Source organism: Argopecten irradians, chromosome 1, assembly GCF_041381155.1.
Source record: "Argopecten irradians isolate NY chromosome 1, Ai_NY, whole genome shotgun sequence".
Lineage (NCBI taxonomy): Eukaryota > Metazoa > Mollusca > Bivalvia > Pectinida > Pectinidae > Argopecten > Argopecten irradians.
In genome coordinates this window covers 19,530,791-19,549,854 of record NC_091134.1, presented here as the reverse complement: position 1 = coordinate 19,549,854, position 19,064 = coordinate 19,530,791, and the positions used below count along the sequence as shown (strand labels likewise).

The following is a 19,064-nucleotide window of genomic DNA, read 5'->3' as shown; positions in this document are numbered from 1 at the left end:
CGGTACTTGGATTGTGAAATATACGAAAGTAAATCACAGGTGAAAGAAATTTGTTTTACAGTAGCTGATTACAGGACACAAAACAATTTTTTTATCAATCTAAAATCATTTTACACATGAACACATGAAATGATCAGGTTAACATATTTATTCTCGTGGAACAATTTCCAAACTGACATGAAATCGATGACATACATGAAGCACTTGAATGTCCAAATCAACAGCCCTTAGCACTATCATCGTAATGGTCAATAAGTTATTCTTTTCTCATCTGTCAAATTCAATTCTGCTCCTCTTGTGTGCAGGTGTCTTATTATTCAATACCTTTACACATTAGATAAGAAAGCATAATATTTGCCTCCATCCCAAAATGTTCAGGGTACATAAAACTTCACATACACCTGTCCTTTTTCTCATGTAATTCCTAAAGATGATGAGATGGCAGTGGATGGAATCCAATGATGAGAAGTAAGATCAATAAGTTTCGTAAAACTTTGGTATTTGGTCCCCAGTCATGACGAAGCGTTCCACTCCTTCCTTGTTGATACAAGCCATCCTGATCACTCCTCCGCTAGACCCATCTCGACTCATTGCCAAGGCCAGACCTACAATTAACACAACAGTGAGTAAAATATGACCAAAATCTACCCCGTCGAAAGAAATAAGATTAAATACTGGAGGACTGTTTCCAAAGCAGACAAATCAATATCTGAAACCTGGAAAATTTAATGTTAAAACATGACAGATGAAGCACTGCCATCATACCACTATATTCTTAACAGGCTTAAGTTGAGCTAAACCGATTTGTTAGAGCGTCCTCATACCCATTTACGTTGGACTTTGAAATTTTTGAAAGATAGGTGTCCACCATCCACCTTTAAACAAAAAGTTAACACTTTATGTTAACTGATTCCAAGATTTAAGGCTTACCATTTGATACGAATTTTAAACACTCCTCCTTAGACATGTTCTCTTTGTAGTTGGAGTCTACATAGCCATAGATGTAGGTACTACCAGATCCACCTGTAGCAAACGGCATCCTGGTCAACATCCCTCCTAGTGGTACTGTAAATACCTGTGGAAATAATCACATTCTTCATTAACAACATATTAATGTCCAACTTCAAGTCATCTTGATAACAACATCAATAAGGTGAAGTTTTCTAATCAAATAATATAAAAAAAATAGATAAAAAAAAAATATCTTTAAATTTTCTTTACTCATTGTGTATTTCATCACAGTTACCTTCCTATCAATGCCGGATATTTTAATCAATCTGTATAAAAGTAATCAATCTGTATAAAAGTAAATTTGTAGAAGTTAAAAGGAACGATTTCAAATTTGTACAAGCTTTATGAAATGGAGATCAAGGTCAAATGTAGGTCACACTTATTGATCTTCTTCACCAGACAGACTTACCTGTCCGCCCTACTGTTTAGCCCAGACAGACTTACCTGTCCACCCTCCTGTTTACCCCAGACAGACTTACCTGTCCACCCTCCTGTTTACCCCAGACAGACTTACCTGTCCACCCTCCTGTTTACCCCAGACAGACTTACCTGTCCACCCTCCTGTTTACCCCAGACAGACTTACCTGTCCACCCTCCTGTTTATCCCATCCACCGACAATGATACCAGCAGACAGACTATCTCTGTAGCTGTAACACAGGTCCCTGAATACATTAGCTGCCACCTTCACTGGAGGTTCCTCACCGTGCTCCATTCTGTAGGTGCAATATCAAATATAAAACAATAATTCATCTGTAGTCAGTTTTTTTCCTTCTCACGAATTGAAAATCCATTGTATTACCTATATTGGTTCAATTTCATATTTTAATATTTCACTTGCTAGTTTTAGACTGGGATATGAAAAATGTACTGCTTTAAGAAATTTAGATACGTATTTATATGCTATTTTTTTCTACATTTCTCAAGAAAGAATAACATATTGTGAATGACCTTAAAAATTGAAAGTTATCTGTGTGAATCGAGTCTTAGTAATGCTAAAAAATTCACAACCTATCCATCATTTCTCTGGTAGATTAATTCACGCATTATATTTTTTTCTGAATTATGAAATTTGGTGTAGTAGAGTAATTCCTTACTTGTGGAAGTTGAGATGGTATGTTACAATGTCTGCGATAGCCTGGGTATCTGCTGCAGACCCTGACCTACAGCAGTAAATCCTGTCTGTGACCTTTGTCAGCTTGTCTGTCACTCGGTTTGCAATGTACGCACTGAAAATATACATAACTTTGTACAATATTTAACATTCATCATAGGAACGTTGAATATGTCATTTATACATTAATCATTTTCCATCAATAATCTCCATTGACATATGCATACTGCAGACTCTGATGATTTTTCCTCAGCTCCAAAGCTCCCACATATAAATCACTTCACAGACAGAAGAGAACTTGCTTAAGCAATTGCTTTCTTCGATGATGATATAAATACATTTTTAGCCCACCATCATCAGATGGTGGGCTACTCAAATTGCCTTTCGTCCATGGTTCTTCGTCTGTCCGTCTGTCCGTCCATCCGTTAACAATTCTTGTTACAACTATTTCTCAGAAAGTGCACAACTATTTCTCAGAAAGTGCATATTGCAGCTTGGGACCAGTTGGATTTTGACAATTAAAATTTGTTACCGTTATTTCTCAGAAAGTGCTGAAGCAATCGTCTCAAATTGTATATGTAGGTTCCCCTAGGTCCCTTGTTGTGCATATTGCATGTTGGGACTGATCGGTGAACAAGATGGCTGACAGGGCACCATCTTCGATTTTGATAGTTGAAATTTGTTACTGCTATTTCTCAGAAAGTGTTGTAGTGATCTGTCTCAGATTTCATGTTTAGGCTGCGTTAGGACCTTAGTTGTGCATATTGCATTTTGGGACCAATCGATGAACAAGAAGCCGGCAGGTAGCCATCTTGGATTTTAATAATTGAAGTTTGTTACTGCGATATACATGTATCTCATAAAGCAATGAAAGGATCTTTCTCAAATTTTGTATGTAGTTTTTAGTAAAAGTTTGAAAAGCAGAGAAAAGATCCATCTTTCCATTATCAGACGTAGATCATTCTTTGGTTGGCGCCAAGATCCCTCTGGGATCTCTTATTAATGTAAATAATAGATCATTAAATCCTCATCAGACAGTGCACATTTTTTCCTATTTAAGTTTTACTACATGTCCTTTACATATCCTTCCACTACAAAAATAAAATCTAACACAAATGACCTTACATTTTAACTCATTCATTATTAATCATTGCATAATTTTGATATTGTTCATCATAAAGATTTTACCCCGTTGTGGTTCTGGAATCAGCGCCTATCACCACTCCCCCATCAAACTGTACAGCCATAATAGTAGTCTGAAAATAAAGGATGTGTACAATCAAGAACACAGTGAGTAGTGTCAAAATGGACTAGCATATTTTCCTGTGATATCTTCAGCTAAATGTATTATATAACAATATATACAGTATACTTTAAATTTATATTTCTTAAAGATGCTCCAACGCTAAAAAATGGTAATTTTTCTATATCACAAACAGGAGCAGACGATTTAGTATTTTTCTTACTTACTTTACACCATTGAAAAGTTTGAGCTTCTAATTTTACTTCAAGATAAAAATATTCAAGATAATTAATTGCATCCCCCAAAAAAATATGTGGCACTATGTCCTATAGGGAATGTAGTACTGATTGCGCATGCACTGAAAGCAAAATAAATTATTTTACATTATTTTTTTTGTATTAATTATATATATATATACGATAAAACACCAATTATTGATAAAATGATGGGTATCATTTATGCTCTGTCGGTGGTGGAGCATCTTTAAACAGCTTGGGGACACTCCTGTATATGCAGGATTCGGTGAAATTGATTGGGGACACTCCTGTATATGCAGGATTCGGTGAAATGAAAACTGATAGTTATTTTAAATATTGTTATCAAGAAAGGATGTCAGAATTTTTACATGGCATCACCACTTTCCACATTATTACTCAAATGGAAACATATTTTATTATCTAAATGTTTATGAAAGTCACAAACAAAATCACCTCTATTGCATACTATGGGGTTAAAAATATATAGAACACAGGTAGAAGTCAATCAATTTTGACATTTGCACTAAATTTCGCTGATGGCTATACACTTTAGTCTATGGAGAGCACCTAAATTGTCACTTTCTTACAAAGTGAGATACCTGGTAATAGAATTCAATAGTTCATACACAAAAACATGAAGTCTTCAATCAGCTATATAGCTATCTGAAAATTATGACGCCCTTTTTTGATACAAATTTTAAAAGCATTTTTATCCACTTTCATTTCACATAATCCTGCATTTGCGTAACAAAATTATCCCTCAAATACAGGACTGTTACTTAAATGCAGGACTATCCTGCTTAAAAGAGAGTGTCCCCAATCTTGTTAAAAGGAAATGCAAAATGGGAAAGAAATAAAAAAGAAAAGTTGAAGAATCGCTATTAGAGTAAACGTCGTAAATTCCAATACAATTAATATTAAAATAGTGCTATCAGAACAAATCACTTTTGTATTTAACAAAATAATATTTTTTATTTCAGTTTATCATTAAGTTGTAAGCTAATCCAGAGAGTTGACTTCTACCTATGTCATTATCTACCAACAAAATACAGGTTGGGTATGCTCTACTATTCGAGCTGAATGACCTAGGAGGATTTTAATGAGGAATTTTATCACATGAGCGTTGACAAATAGGCTATCATTTATTGACCAATACAGTAATGTTTTCTTATATGTTATTATGAGATCATTATATCAGTTATATTTCTTGTACACGTAGTTTGACCAAAACCAACATATAAAGCACTGATTATGGTCTAAATGAATATCAACAAGCGGCCTTTCATGGCTTTCAAGCCAGAGTTTAGCACAATGTTCGGCTCATTGGTACACAAAATCTAGCATAGTTACTGGAAATGACGTGCTCGACTGACAAAAAAAAATGATTTGATGGACGTGAATTTTGGCATATATTCATTCAATGAATACTTACGCCAGTTTCATGTTCAGCATTAAGCCAGTCAGGACAAGACAAATCAGACGAAAACATGCCGGGTTGTAATACGCTAGTCATGGTTGCCATTTTTAATTTTGACTGAAGAGTTACACAAGAACGATAACTACGTATAAAATACTATTTCCTGTCTAGCATCGATACACTAGCATTTTCAAAATACGTAGGCTATATATCATTATTGTCATTTTGGCATTCAGCGACATTAAAACATAAAAATGGTTTCTAGAGAGTGAAGAGATAATCTGAAACTTTCATTTTCATTTGCTTTTTAGCCCATTTTTAGCCCACCATCCGCAACAAAATTTCAAACAAATTTCTCGGTATGAATTACGGATATACTTATAACGTAGAGCAATTTTATGACGAACAAAAGCGGATATTTCAAAAATCATGAAAGGAAATACGATAACGGATGCTCTACTGTAGAAGAACAGGGAAAATACACATTCCTGTCGAGTGCCCCAACTTGACCAGGAATCGAACCCGGGTCTCCGGCGTGGAAATCTACGGCTCTACTCAGTAGATATCAATCAGGTTTTCAACCAGAAGGGGCTGGAAGTGAAACTAATGAGTTATGGTATTTCTGGTATGTTACTAGACTGGTTAGTTGACTATATTACTGACAGACGGCAACAGGTTTTCGTAGGAAACAGCAGATCTTCTGTAAAGAAAACTAATGCAGGAGTGCCACAAGGCTCAGTCCTCGGTCCCTTCATCTTGTATATTAATGATATAACCAATAATCTTGATTGTATTTCAAAACTATTTGCCAATGATACTTCACTACTATGTTCAGATGAATCTCCTTTAGTCAACGAAAATAAAATTTATAACGATCTTTCTTCTATCCAAACTTGGGCGAATGAATGGATAGTTAAATTCAATCCATCCAAAACAGACGCTCTGCTGATTTCTAATATTATTGACATCAACTTAGATAACGTAAGTGTAGACTTTGTTGACCAACATAAACACCTAGGTGTATTTATTGATTCAAACTGTAAATGGAGCTACCACATTAATCATGTATCTAAACAAGCTTCAAAACTAGTTGGTATCTTAAGAAAATTAAAGTATCTTTTAAATCGTAACACACTGAACAAGATCTATAGAACATATATACTACCAACTTTAGAGTATTACTGTGAATTGTGAGATTGGCATATATAGTGTTGCTGATGCTGACAAATTAGAGAAAATTCAACTAGGAGCTGCTAGGATAGTAACAGGACTACCTTCATATACTAGTAGGCAATCTCTTTATTCTGAAACGAGCTGGGAAACGTTATCTGACCGCAGATTTAGACGTAAAATGAACTAATTTTTCAAAGTACAAAATGGACTAACAGCCTCATATCTTTCTACTCTACTCCCTCCTGTAAGTTCTGAAAACACTAGATTCAGACAAGGAGACCCCGAAAATTACACTTTACCCTATAACCATCTGGAAACAACTAATATGTCATTCTTTCCATTAACTATAAGGCTCTGGAACAGTTTAGATACTTATATTAGACAGACAAACAGATTTAGCACTTTTAGAGATACTCTCCGTAAAAAAACATAATTCTTGTCCGTCATACGTATTTCTCCTTGGTGACCGGAAAAATAATTTCTTGCACTGCAGACTAAGAAATAAATCCAGTTTCCTAAAATATGACCTGTTCAGAGTAAATCTTTCTGACGACCAAAGCTGTGCATGTGGTTTTGAATGTGAAGACGCATATCATTATTTTTAAATTGTAACTTATATGCTCGGCAACGTGTAGAGCTTTACTGAAATTTAAACGGTTATATACCACTCAGCCTACAAACCTTGTTGTTCGGTATTCTAACTTAACATATAACGATAATGAATTTATTATTAATGAAACTCAAAAATACATTCTCATGGAGTATGTAAGAAAAATGGAAATGTACATTGTATGTTTAAAACTAATGTACTACGTTTATTCTATGTTTACATTGATTTTGAGTATGCATGAGATTTCGTTTCTGAATAACATTTTAAGTCTACCATCTTCAAATGTTGATTATGTATATTTGTAATATTGTTGGAGAGGGCTTTATATAAGTTGAAATAACTTGTGCCAAATACTTTTGTTTCAATAAAATATGTTTAAACTAAACGATACAAGTACGATTTACGAATATTGCGTATGTTTAAGCGAATATCAGCCGATTTTGTGCGCAATGCATTCGCAAATCTTCTTAAAAGACAGTGGGACCGGGCCTTAACAATTCTTGTTACCGCTATTTCTCAGAAAGTACTGAAGGGACTGTACTCACATTTCATATGTAGGTTTCCCTAGAGCCCTGGTTGTCCATATTGCATTCTGTAATTGGGCATGTCTTCTACTGGAGGATCATGATCACGAAATTGAACTTCATTTGTCTAACACGGGGGATGATAATTTTTTTGAATTGATATAAAAAGAACTTGCAATATATTCTGGAAGGAGGTTTCTCATATACTTTAAGAGATAAAATAACCCCGACCCCCCCTAATGATGTATATTTTAAAGGTTTAAAGGAACCATTATGGTTCAACCGTTCAACTCTCTTACTGCTATTTATAAAATACAGTATACTGGAGGAATTGACATATAACAAACGTATACTAACTATTCATGATGTGTTTTTTTCTTATCCCATATTTTGTCAATTTTATCATTTATCAATTACAACCTCCTTTTACTTTATTTGAAGGATTAAAGAAGGCAAGTATCAAATCTTTTTCATCTTTAAAAGAAAATACCAACATTGTAACAACCAAGCAACCAATCCCCCCCCCCCCCCATTTTTCTCATACTTTTTAGACAGCATCATTTTAGATGGACCTGGAAAGAGAATTATATATACAAAACTTTAATTCAAATTTACGATTCGTCAAATGACAAATCCTACCAAGTAAAATGAACACGTGACTTGGGATTTGACACTGAGATTATGAGATGAAGATAACCCACAGCAATATTTTCAAACAAATACATAATACAAATTTCAGATGGCTACACTATCGTCTGGTCCATCGAATTTTCAGTGCAATCAACTGTGGGTCACCGACGATGAATAAAGTGTTGGACTCCCTGCTATGTACTTTTTGCGGGAATGAATATTATATTATTTTACGAATGTTCAATAATTACCAAGCTTCTTATGGAAGTTGAGAAATGGCTTTGTGAAAAAACTACTTTTAATGTTAGTTTTTCTTCGTTATCAATACGGCTTGGCTTACAAGGTCGCCACAACAATATGATTAGCATGATGCTACTACTTTTAAAACAACACGTATATCACTGTAGAATTAAGAAAAACACTGTTTGTTTGTAAATCTCATATATGTCTATACTATGAGATCGAAAAGTTTCTATATAAATCAAAAAGTGAATATACCAAATTTCTAACACGATGGGGTGGATGGCATTCCTTATTTGAAAAGGGAGGACAATCATAAATCACTTGTGATAAGCATATTATAACCTAGATGGGCATTGGTAGTGTTGCACATGTTGCTTGTATATTGCTTGTCACCTCAGCTGTACATGTATGTTGATACATAACATTTTTTTCTGGTATATTATGGCACCAGATGAACTTTATTCTTGCAAAATTGACAATTTACAAAATAAGGTTACTTTGAACTATTTTTGACACTAAAGTTATATTTTACAATTTGTTTTATTCTCAACATATTAATGTATTGTAATTTATGAAAAATCATTCAAAAATATCATTTGGTTCCAACAATATTGGACAAAACAGAAAATTGACCTCCCTGTTTAACCCCATATAACTGACTGACAATATGTCATAGCATGACGTCCTAACCCCAGGGTATCCGTAAACAAAAAATAATTCTTATCGGTCATGACCACCAGAGGGTCAAAATTGACACTCTTCCTTTAAATCATTTTCAATTAAATACAAATTACCTTCATTGTAGAATTAGATTTCTGTATCAGGCAAAAAATGAAAACCTCCATAATTTCATATTTTGACATTTCAGAATCTGTGAAAAAACCTTGATGTTAACAAGCGTTAAGGCAGAGTATATTGTTCAGAAGATACCAGTTGATACAGTGTCTGAACAGACAATTTACACGAATCAGAGGAAAGTCACACCAAACAAGGTTTGCAAAAGACCACAAGTCAGACCGATGGCCTAGTACTGTACTTCTAGGTACAGATGAACACAAACCACCAAGAAGTCAAGGAATCTAGAGCTAAACCAAAGGGACAGCGAATTACTACACTTATAAAAGTTGGTGATGAAGAAGACACTACAGATGGTTGTAAAACACAGTGAAAGATTGAGTGTAAATCAGACAAAAAGTTCAATAATTAAGGATTAACCTCTTACTTTGCTTAGTTTATGAGATTATAAACCCAATGCAGCACGAGGTAAATGGTGTAAACGCAAGGAAAGACAGGATAGCGCATGACACGGAACAAGTGACCATCATCCTGGATACATGCAATGCTAAGTCCGGAAGAGATACTGAGAAAATCATTCGACTTGGTAGATATAGCAAAGCTGATGATCTACAGGACAGATGTAAACACAGGCCGGTATTGGTATCCTTCCACAAAACGGATACTAGCAAGTTTCTGTTTAGGAATATAAAAGTCTCGGGGAGAACAAAAAAAATCTCCTGTTAAATAAGCAACAACCCCACAAAGGCGGAAAGCGAACAAGAAGATAAATTGTGGAAGGAGGCAAAAGAGAAACGGGACCAGAACCCATCGGGGACCGTTGTCAGTATAATGTGACCGGGTGGGGTATGTTGCTTGGTGTCTTCGGCGGCATGCCTCAGTGACATAGCACTATAAAAAGGACAATAGTTCCACTATACAAGAAGACACAACACGAATATACCGCAATCTCCCAAAACACGCACCTTTCACTACATACACGCAATACACAGCATACATGGGAGGTCGTCCTTACATGACCCTAGTTGTTAATAGGACGTTAATTGAATCAAACAAACAAACAAACAAACAAACCCCATCGGGGAAATTCACGTGCAAAGTACGAGGACCATCGTGGGACACAAAAGTAACATAGATACTTTAGTTGTGGGAACAATAATACAGAGGCACGTCAACAAATACATGTGCTCAAACAACCTATTTTCATCACGACAATACGGTTTCATAACGGGAAGGTCAGCTTCACTTCAATTTTTTTTGGATAAATGGACAGAGGCTATACAGATAAAGGATTTGGAGTGGACTGTGTGTACATGGATTATCAGAAGGCCTTTGACACCGTACCACATAGACGCTTAGTTAATAAGCAATTCAAATCCAGCTGTCCATTGGATAAGAAGGCTCTTAGAAGGGTGCAAACAACGTGTTTTGTTAAAAGAAATACATTCTGAATGGACAGATGTAGCGTCAGGAATTCCACAAGGTTCAGTTCTTGGTCCTCTACTCTTTGTGATCCCTAAGAAATAGTGAATTCGGATATGTCTGTTCGCAGACACAAATCTTTTTAAAATAATTACAAAGAGCGAGGACGAAGAAACACTGCAAGATAATATAAATACGATGGAGACCTGAAGTGATACTTGGCCAAGGCTGTTGCGAATGGGTCCTGAAAAGTGTAAACACATGCATATAGGCAAGAATCAACGACCAATAGCCGGAGCATCAGGATCATATACAAACATCTTGAACGAACTGAATCTTACGAAAAATGAGAAAGATATCGGAGTAATAATCGATACAGAACTAAACTTTGATGAACATATAAGTGAAAAGATAAAAAAAAGACAAAGCAAATATTTGGTGTTTTACGAAGAACATTTAAATTCATTGATAAAAAATAATGAATCCCGCTGTTTAAAAGTTTGATACAACAACTAGGTCGTTTTCGTTTATTCGGAACAACCGGTTCGACCGTTGATTAAAGTCATTATTTTAAGTTTAAATCCTGACGGACCTGCAGTTTTTGATACAGGCCTGTGAGGGCTTTGTCTGAAAACAATACAATATCACCATGTCCGTCTTTAATTAATAAACGAACAACAAGGTCCAACCAGTCAAACCGTATAATCGAAAACGGCCCTAGACTACGCAAGTTCGGTGTGGGTTCCCTACAAAATCAAGAATATCGACAGACTAGAAGCGATGCAGCGTACGACAACAAAAAGTTTTTCGGGAATTAACAGTTTAAATTATACAGAAAGACTCAAACGCTCTCCACGCTGTCAAATAGAAGAATAAGAAGGGGCATGATTGAATTGTACAAAATAACAAATGACATTTATGATAAAGAGGCATGCACTTTCTTAAAACTATGGGGAAATGTTGTAGCTAGCCATAGTAGCAGAGGAAATACAAAAATGGTCATCCCACAGAAATTCAAGACACTTTTACGTAGTAACAATTTCACAATAAGAACGGCGAAACAATGGAACAGTCTACCCTAAGAAATCGTTTCAGCACCCTACATAAACTGCTTTAAAAATAAAAGTGGATAATAATTGGAAAAAGCAGGAAATACTATTTTTAATGCTACCATTACCGGAATGTGAACTTAACCACTTAAACTATAAATTTATGAGTTCGGTGTACAGAAAGTAAGCAGTTCCTATACTGGAAATTTTCTATATTCTATTCTATTCTATACTTCTACACATCTGATCTTGACTGTATATCACAGACGAAATAAATCATTACTAAAACTATCTAAGGATAATAAATAACTTTGGCGATTCTATAAAATCATTGACCTCGTTCTACATTCATATTTAAAAAAGCGTTTCGGAAAGGTAGTGGACCTTTAAAATAGGTAATGGTCATTATGATAGTTTGTGGGAACTGGCAGGGGTCACTGTTTCACCAATACTCTCAGAATGGTCGAGCTCGTTTCCAGGGTACTCTGGCTCTCCTCCACCGTTCTGTCAGTCCTTAAATGACCCAGGCTGTTTATAAGATATTTAGATAGACCAACTCATATAAGTTTATATATGTACCTCTAATTTTATGTATTTTGAGAACATTGGTATTGAGCAGTGGTTATCATTAAATCAACGATAAAATACAAAACAAACCAACAAACTCAATACATTAACATTTAATTGAATGATATATACATGTTGCTGTTGCATTCATTGAAATGAATTTATGTTCCAGATGTAATATATATAATTCTGCTAAAGCTATGTACCACGACCCCATCATTGATTAAATGGAGTGTAGTGGAGTTTAGACACTGGGATTCGAGGTTGCATTGACCCCCTAGTATATATATATATATGATTTCTTCATCTGTGAAATTATCAATTTAAATCCATTAACAACATACATTGATTGCAAGGTTTAATAAATTACTACATAAATATAAGAAACTGACATTATACAGTCTCCAATAGGATTAGAACTACTGAAACTGTCAGCTTCAAAGTTCAAAGGTTAAAACTTAAGTTTCATTGAAAAGTTGTATTACATACAGTAACAGAGACCAAAATGGCTTTAATTAGGTCAATAATCAAGACAATAGGTCTCAATAACCTACATTATTCAATTTCACAATTTAGAGTCAGAGTTCTATATGGTGTTTATTCTTTTGACAAATTTTCAAGGCAAGCATTTTTTGAAATTTCTGTTCACAACTGATTGTCATCATGAGCTGTTCATACTTGTGTAATGGACTGCAACAAAGTGTACACATTATTGTTGTAGGTAGTGATTACATCAGTTTTTAAACCAAAGACCTTCCAAATCCAGACAGAGGCTCTATTAACTCAGCTTCTGTCAATGGTAATCATCTTAGTTAAGACCTGCTACACACAGTAGATAAATATATTTTACCAACCAATAAGCTAAGCATATGTGTTGTCATATTGGTACATTATATAATAAGTAATAATTCTCTACTTGCGTGCAGAATCTGATCAAACTGACAATGCAAGTTGAGCCATTTGAATTATTTTTCATTTCTTTTCAAGAAATTTTATTGTTAATCGTCGAAATAATTAATAACAAGCAAACCTTGTATACATATTTTTTTTTTATCTCAACACAAATGTTTTCAACTTGCACTGTCAGCTTTAAATGAAGTACATGTACTAACTTTAATTACAAAACAAGACAAAACAGCATTTTTTTAGAAGTCTCTTGACATTTGACTAGATGATAAAAAAAATGCATGACTAGTAAACCCCTCTGAACGTATTTGTCTGGACTGCCTTTAGGATTCCTGTAGATCATACACTAGAAAATGTGATTGGTTCCAATATCTCCAACTGTCTTGAAGCACCAGTGATGATGTAAGCAAACTGCAGTGACAAAAAGAAAATCCCTGCCACTAACAGGCAAAGATAGCGAAGTCCAATACCATCACTAAACTCCTGAAAAATGGAAATGTTGTGTCTAGTTGTGTTCTTTTTAACCATTTGCTTCTCAAGGTGAGAAAATACATCAAGTATATATGGGGCTACTCCTCGCCTTGAAGCCATATCTCTTGGCGTCAGTCCAAGTTTATTCCTGTAAAAATGAAAACAGCCATTTTAACAATAATCAAAAATTCACATCATAATTTAGACATGTCATCTATCATATATTTTCTTTCAAGAAACGCAAAATAACTAATATAAAGTGTGTTAAATTAATAGTCTAAATCATAAGCTGATAATTCATGTAAAAATATCAAAGTAATGACGCTGACACTTAAACCTGTAAGGTATTATCCGTCAAAATAGGATAACGTTACCCTCTCAATAATTCAGTGACATGATATGTATGATACAGTATACGAACCGCTGGGAAATATCCCCGCCATATTCGACCAACAATTCCAAGACCTCGGTATTTCCACACCAATGCAAGGCCGAGTTATCGTTGTTGTCAAGAACACGTACGTCAGCTCCGTGTTCGATTAACAATTTCACAAGAACGGCCTGTCCCCGACATACTGGTATAAACAACACAGTCCTACCACATCCGTCCTGCTCGTTCACGTCATACTGTCCAGATTCTAACAAAATTTCTGCTTTTTCAATCTCAAAGTTGTTCACTGCTTCTCTAAGATCTCCTCCTGCTTCCATTATTTCAAATATTAAATCATCGAATGTACTATAAGCCATTTGGAGCCATCAAGATACATTTCATTGAGCTTCTGTCCGTGTTCCTTTTGTTGATTAATTGATCTCGTTCACATGAACTCTTGTTTACGGCGAACCAAAATCCAGTGTAAATTAAGCGTCTAAGAACCAAGACTAAAAATATGGATTGTTCCCCTTGTAAAAGATCTCTTATTTAACATGAAAAAGTAGCGCGAACTTTGAAGAGTTGGGAAGAAAGTCGGACACGAAAGTTGAGTCGGACATTTTGAACACGTCTTACCGTCCTAATTCCGGTTACCACGTTACAAAAATCGTTGTCTACATGCTAAATGAAGTATTGACTTTCTAGAGGTGTCTCGCGAGAATAGTAGCAAAGCGGTACATTTCACGATAAGAGCGGGTAAAGTTTTGTGACTTCAAACTGATATGAGAAGTCATTTCTTTTGATTATTACGCCATAAAACTTAAAGCTGAAGTTGAACTGTCATGATTTTTAGCCCAAAATTGCAGAAAATTGTACTCAATTTTTTTCTTAAGACCTACCTAAAATTGAGCACTTCTATCACAATGGCAAAATAAGCTAATTCATTTCATAGGTCGATTAGGTGGATTTTTCAATATTTTTGCCTAAAACCCGCGCCATGGATTTTCCTTCAAGTAAAGCTAGCATTTCCGGTCAAGACGCACTTCCGGAGGAGCCCAGAATTGTAATCTCTAACCCATTTTTGTTATGTTTATTTTTGAAAAAAATGAAACTTATATCAAACCCTCCATATTGGATGTACCAATTTCAGAATATATTTGATTTTTAATTGTTTATGCATGGCTCAAAACAGGGGCTCCCCACTTAATAAAAATATAGACCGTGGCCAGGCTGTTCTTCTCTGGTTTGCTACCCCGTGTTCCTTTTGTTGATTAATTGATCTCGTTCACATGAACTCTTGTTTACGGCGAACCAAAATCCAGTGTAAATTAAGCGTCTAAGAACCAAGACTAAAAATATGGATTGTTCCCCTTGTAAAAGATCTCTTATTTAACATGAAAAAGTAGCGCGAACTTTGAAGAGTTGGGAAGAAAGTCGGACACGAAAGTTGAGTCGGACATTTTGAACACGTCTTACCGTCCTAATTCCGGTTACCACGTTACAAAAAACGTTGTCTACATGCTAAATGAAGTATTGACTTTCTAGAGGTATCTCTCGTTGATAACTTTCTCGTTTACATATTTTGCCAAGTCCGATCGAGAATAGTAGCAAAAGCGGTACATTTCACGATAAGTGCGGGTAAAGTTTTGTGACTTCAAACTGATATGAGAAGTCATTTCTTTTGATTATTACGCCATAAAATTTAAAGCTGAAGTTGAACTGTAAGATTTGTGTAAAAAAATGCAGAATTATCTTCATTTTGACAATAGAAACAGCATTTCATCTGATAATTTGGTTCAAAGTCGCAAACGTGATTTGATCTTGAGTCGGACACCAAAAATGTTCAAAACGATCATAAGTCAGACGGTGTATTTTATCATTATACAAGTGAATGTGTGTGATATATAGGCATAACAGGCTGCAGTAATTACCCCTTTTCATAATATAAGTTTGAATCTTTCATCACTTATTTTTTTTGATATTTATTTTTTAAATATTTAATGTCTATTTTTATTTTCTAATCAGTCTTTTAAGTTTCGTTTCAAGTCACCATTGGCGTTTTTCTTAAAATTTTAATCAGAATGTAGGGCAACGCACATTAATTTAGTGGAAAACGTGTGCAGCCCAATAAATAAATTTTCTATTTAAAAATATGAATATACCAAAATTTCTCATATTTTATTGGTGGCATTATGTTGATTGTGCAGTTACATATTTGTACTTTGTAAAGCAAAGAAGTGATATCGAGTACACAATACACGATTATTTTTACTCTTCCATCAAAAAGACAATTTTCTCTGACATATCAATGGTATATATATCAAAACTCATTCTCTGAATCATTTATCTAAAATATCGGCAACACAAGCTACAATGTAGACACAAAAACTTTAATTTGGGATGGCCATGACTCATGATTAGCGCGGGAAAATGATGTTGTCCATCCATTTATCCTGGAATTTGGACACAGCACTTTTAATTGTATAGTTTTCAATTCTTTTTAAAGTAATTGGAGCAGGTTCTGCATCTGTTTATTAGGAACACCGGAGTTGCTGTTGGCCATCGTCAATTCCTGAAAATGTTTGTGCTTTGCAAAGGACAAAGTCTCCTAGCATCAAAAATGTACAGTGTATTTCAGAATGGGTTTAGAGCGACAGGCATCTCTCCTTATTCAACTTATGCAACCACGATAAAACACAAACTCAGATTAGGCAAATACATATGTAGTTGTTTAATGATAAGGCCAGTGTGCTCGCCACGTCTGACTACGTAACATCGATACATAGCGCGTTTGAACTGCAGATCCCTTTCGTGGTTTATTACGTCATGTTCTAAACTTTTACTAACATTGATATTTTTTCCCTGGAATCTTAGAAATAACTGAATATACTTTCAAGGAACATGTTATGTTAAAACATATAACAACCCAATTTCAAGCATTGTATGAAACAAAATCAATATACATTCCCTTATTAAAATTGACCGCAGTTTCTTTCGTTTTTCATTCCATGAAATATCTACAACTATTTCGTCAGGCTCATTTGTTATACAAGCTATATTTATTGATTTCCCAGATATACACTGTATGTATTTTAAAGTGAAGTATAGCCACATCTCGTGCCCGCAAACGCACGTGTATCTATTCAAAGTCGGAACAAATGTAATGTTGTAGCATACACAATACAAAAGGACAGCTGGCGATATGTCAATTACCGAAAGTAATATGAACAACAAATTTCTTATTTAATGATCAATGACTAATATTTTTTATTCAGAATTGTATAAAATGTTAACTTAATCCGATTGTCCGACGTAATATCAAAGCAATCTGGACTGTCCGACTCAAAGTCAAATCCGTCCGACTCTCGATCGAATTGCAGGTTAGGTACTTTATTTGCTTTGTACTGTATCGTAAGGTAAAAAACGAGATTATCGAAATGGAAGCATGCTGCAGAAAGTGTGCTCTCTCGGACGGTACCCATTAGATTAATAGTGGTCTTCATATCTCGACGTACTGCTGTTCTGAACACCAAGGGTGTTCGACTTACGATCACGTCACAAAACTCAACTTAATATATATTTATCGGATGATATCCACTTGTAAATATATTATTCTGGCAATTATAACCAATATTTCATTTCAACAACGCTGCTGATTAGAACGTTTCCTCAACTAGAAGTGGCGCTAAAATCCAAGGCAAAGCAACACATAAATAAATACCACCAGATTTGATTTACATATCCCGTATTAGCGTTTTGATCAAAGTTCAAACAGCCGTATAAGAATAAACACCGTGAAACTGAATGAATTATTATTAATTTACACAAAAAAATGTTAAAAATCAAGCGAAAACAATACGTGACATTCTATTTCTGTCGTTATGAAAAGTAGATAGCCTTATTTGGAATGCGGAACTTTCTAACAAACATAATTTAGATATGAAGATGGATATCTAAATACCCAGCAGTGTTATGTTAGAAATGTATAGGACTTTGCTGAATCTTCTTGGAAAACTACTTGACACATGTGAAACTGAATATTGACACATGTCAATTGTATCATTTTACGCCGGATAGTTTGCAACACTAAGGTCAACGGAACGGAACGGAATAATAGCTCTGACGACGATCATCTACTGTATCAGAAATCATCAGGCCAGAGTTGCGTCATCACATGGTCTCTAATATATGGCATGTATTAATTAGAGATATGCATGCTGCTTGATTGCATTTAAAATAAAGTTACTTTCGGGGGATGCATATGTGTAAGAAATATACGGGAGTAATAATTTTTGAAGTTTATTTCCACAAAAAGTAAATACGGCAGCTGTATTATTTTTTTTTAATTTTCACAGGAATAGGAACAAGAAAAAAGTGCTTTTGTTAGGCAGAAAAAATAAAAAGTCTAATAGTATAGACAGATTTAGCGTACTAGAATATATATATTTATATCTAGATCCTCCGGACGAGGTGTCGTGCTGCACTCAGTTATTAGAATCGACCGAGAACTTCCGACTTATATGTTACAAAGATTTTCATTGGCTGTCAGTATTGCAAGGCGGTTGTTTTGATCCGAGTTGAGTTGGGACGACGGAGTTGATGATTTGCATTATTGACTGAAGGTGAGTATTTCATAAATTGATACCAATTATTTGTTTGACAAGCACTCCTTTAGCCCTTCTCCCTCAGATGTCTAGCATAATAGTGATTACCTGTAAGCTCTGAACGACGGACGGAAGATTTCCGACAGATGGTCTACCAGGCATGAAAGAACTACCAATCAAGAAAGACTGCAGAAGCTGAAGCTACCTACTTAAACATATAAGCTTAGAAGGATTAGAGGAGACATGATTGAACTTTTTAAAATAACAAACAATATTTATGACAAGGAGTCTTGTAAATTCTTAAAACTTTAGAAAGATGCAGGATACAGACAGGGTAGTCGAGGTCACACCAAAATGATCTTCCCACAACAGTTTAAGACTAATCCCTATTGAGATTCCTCCTCTAGACTCTTTTATATAAGGACGTTTGATCCGACGAGAGACATCTATCAAACGTCCGAATATAAAAGAGTCTAGAGGAGGAATCTCAATAGGGATTAGTTTAAGACCAGCAAAAGAGGAAACAGCTTTCATTAATTTGAGTCTAGTGTAGAGGAACATAATGTGTTTCTGTATTGGAAAACTACTATACTATACTATGGTCCCCGGGAACGGAGTGGAGGCAGGGTACAGTACGGCGGCGTGTTTACATGATGGTAA

At 35.0% G+C, this 19,064-nt stretch overlaps 3 protein-coding genes across 3 annotated transcripts in view; 1 reads left to right on the top strand and 2 right to left on the bottom strand.

The window, feature by feature from the left end:
* Positions 1-133: 133 nt before the first annotated feature.
* Positions 134-5,195, bottom strand: LOC138319967 (proteasome subunit beta type-6-like). Its single transcript, XM_069263076.1, has 6 exons — positions 5,056-5,195; positions 3,312-3,379; positions 2,107-2,238; positions 1,596-1,725; positions 931-1,075; positions 134-605 (listed from the first exon to the last, which is right to left on the bottom strand). Exons 1-6 carry the CDS (start codon positions 5,143-5,145, stop codon positions 475-477), a joined length of 696 nt encoding a protein of 231 aa, XP_069119177.1. The 5' UTR covers positions 5,146-5,195; the 3' UTR covers positions 134-474.
* A 7,856-nt stretch (positions 5,196-13,051) lies between these two features.
* LOC138319936 (ankyrin repeat domain-containing protein 46-like) lies at positions 13,052-14,249 on the bottom strand. Its single transcript, XM_069263049.1, has 2 exons — positions 13,852-14,249; positions 13,052-13,578 (listed from the first exon to the last, which is right to left on the bottom strand). The coding sequence occupies exons 1-2, from the start codon at positions 14,175-14,177 to the stop codon at positions 13,299-13,301; spliced, it is 606 nt and encodes a 201-aa protein (XP_069119150.1). The 5' UTR covers positions 14,178-14,249; the 3' UTR covers positions 13,052-13,298.
* Positions 14,250-15,226: 977 nt separating this feature from the next.
* The window catches only part of LOC138319925 (protein Spindly-like), a 29,773-nt gene continuing 25,935 nt past the window's right edge, over positions 15,227-19,064 (top strand). The window contains exons 1-2 of the mRNA XM_069263041.1: positions 15,227-15,347; positions 18,257-18,422. The gene's annotated coding sequence lies outside the window, so the exon portion shown is untranslated. The remainder of the gene's footprint in view (positions 15,348-18,256; positions 18,423-19,064) is intronic.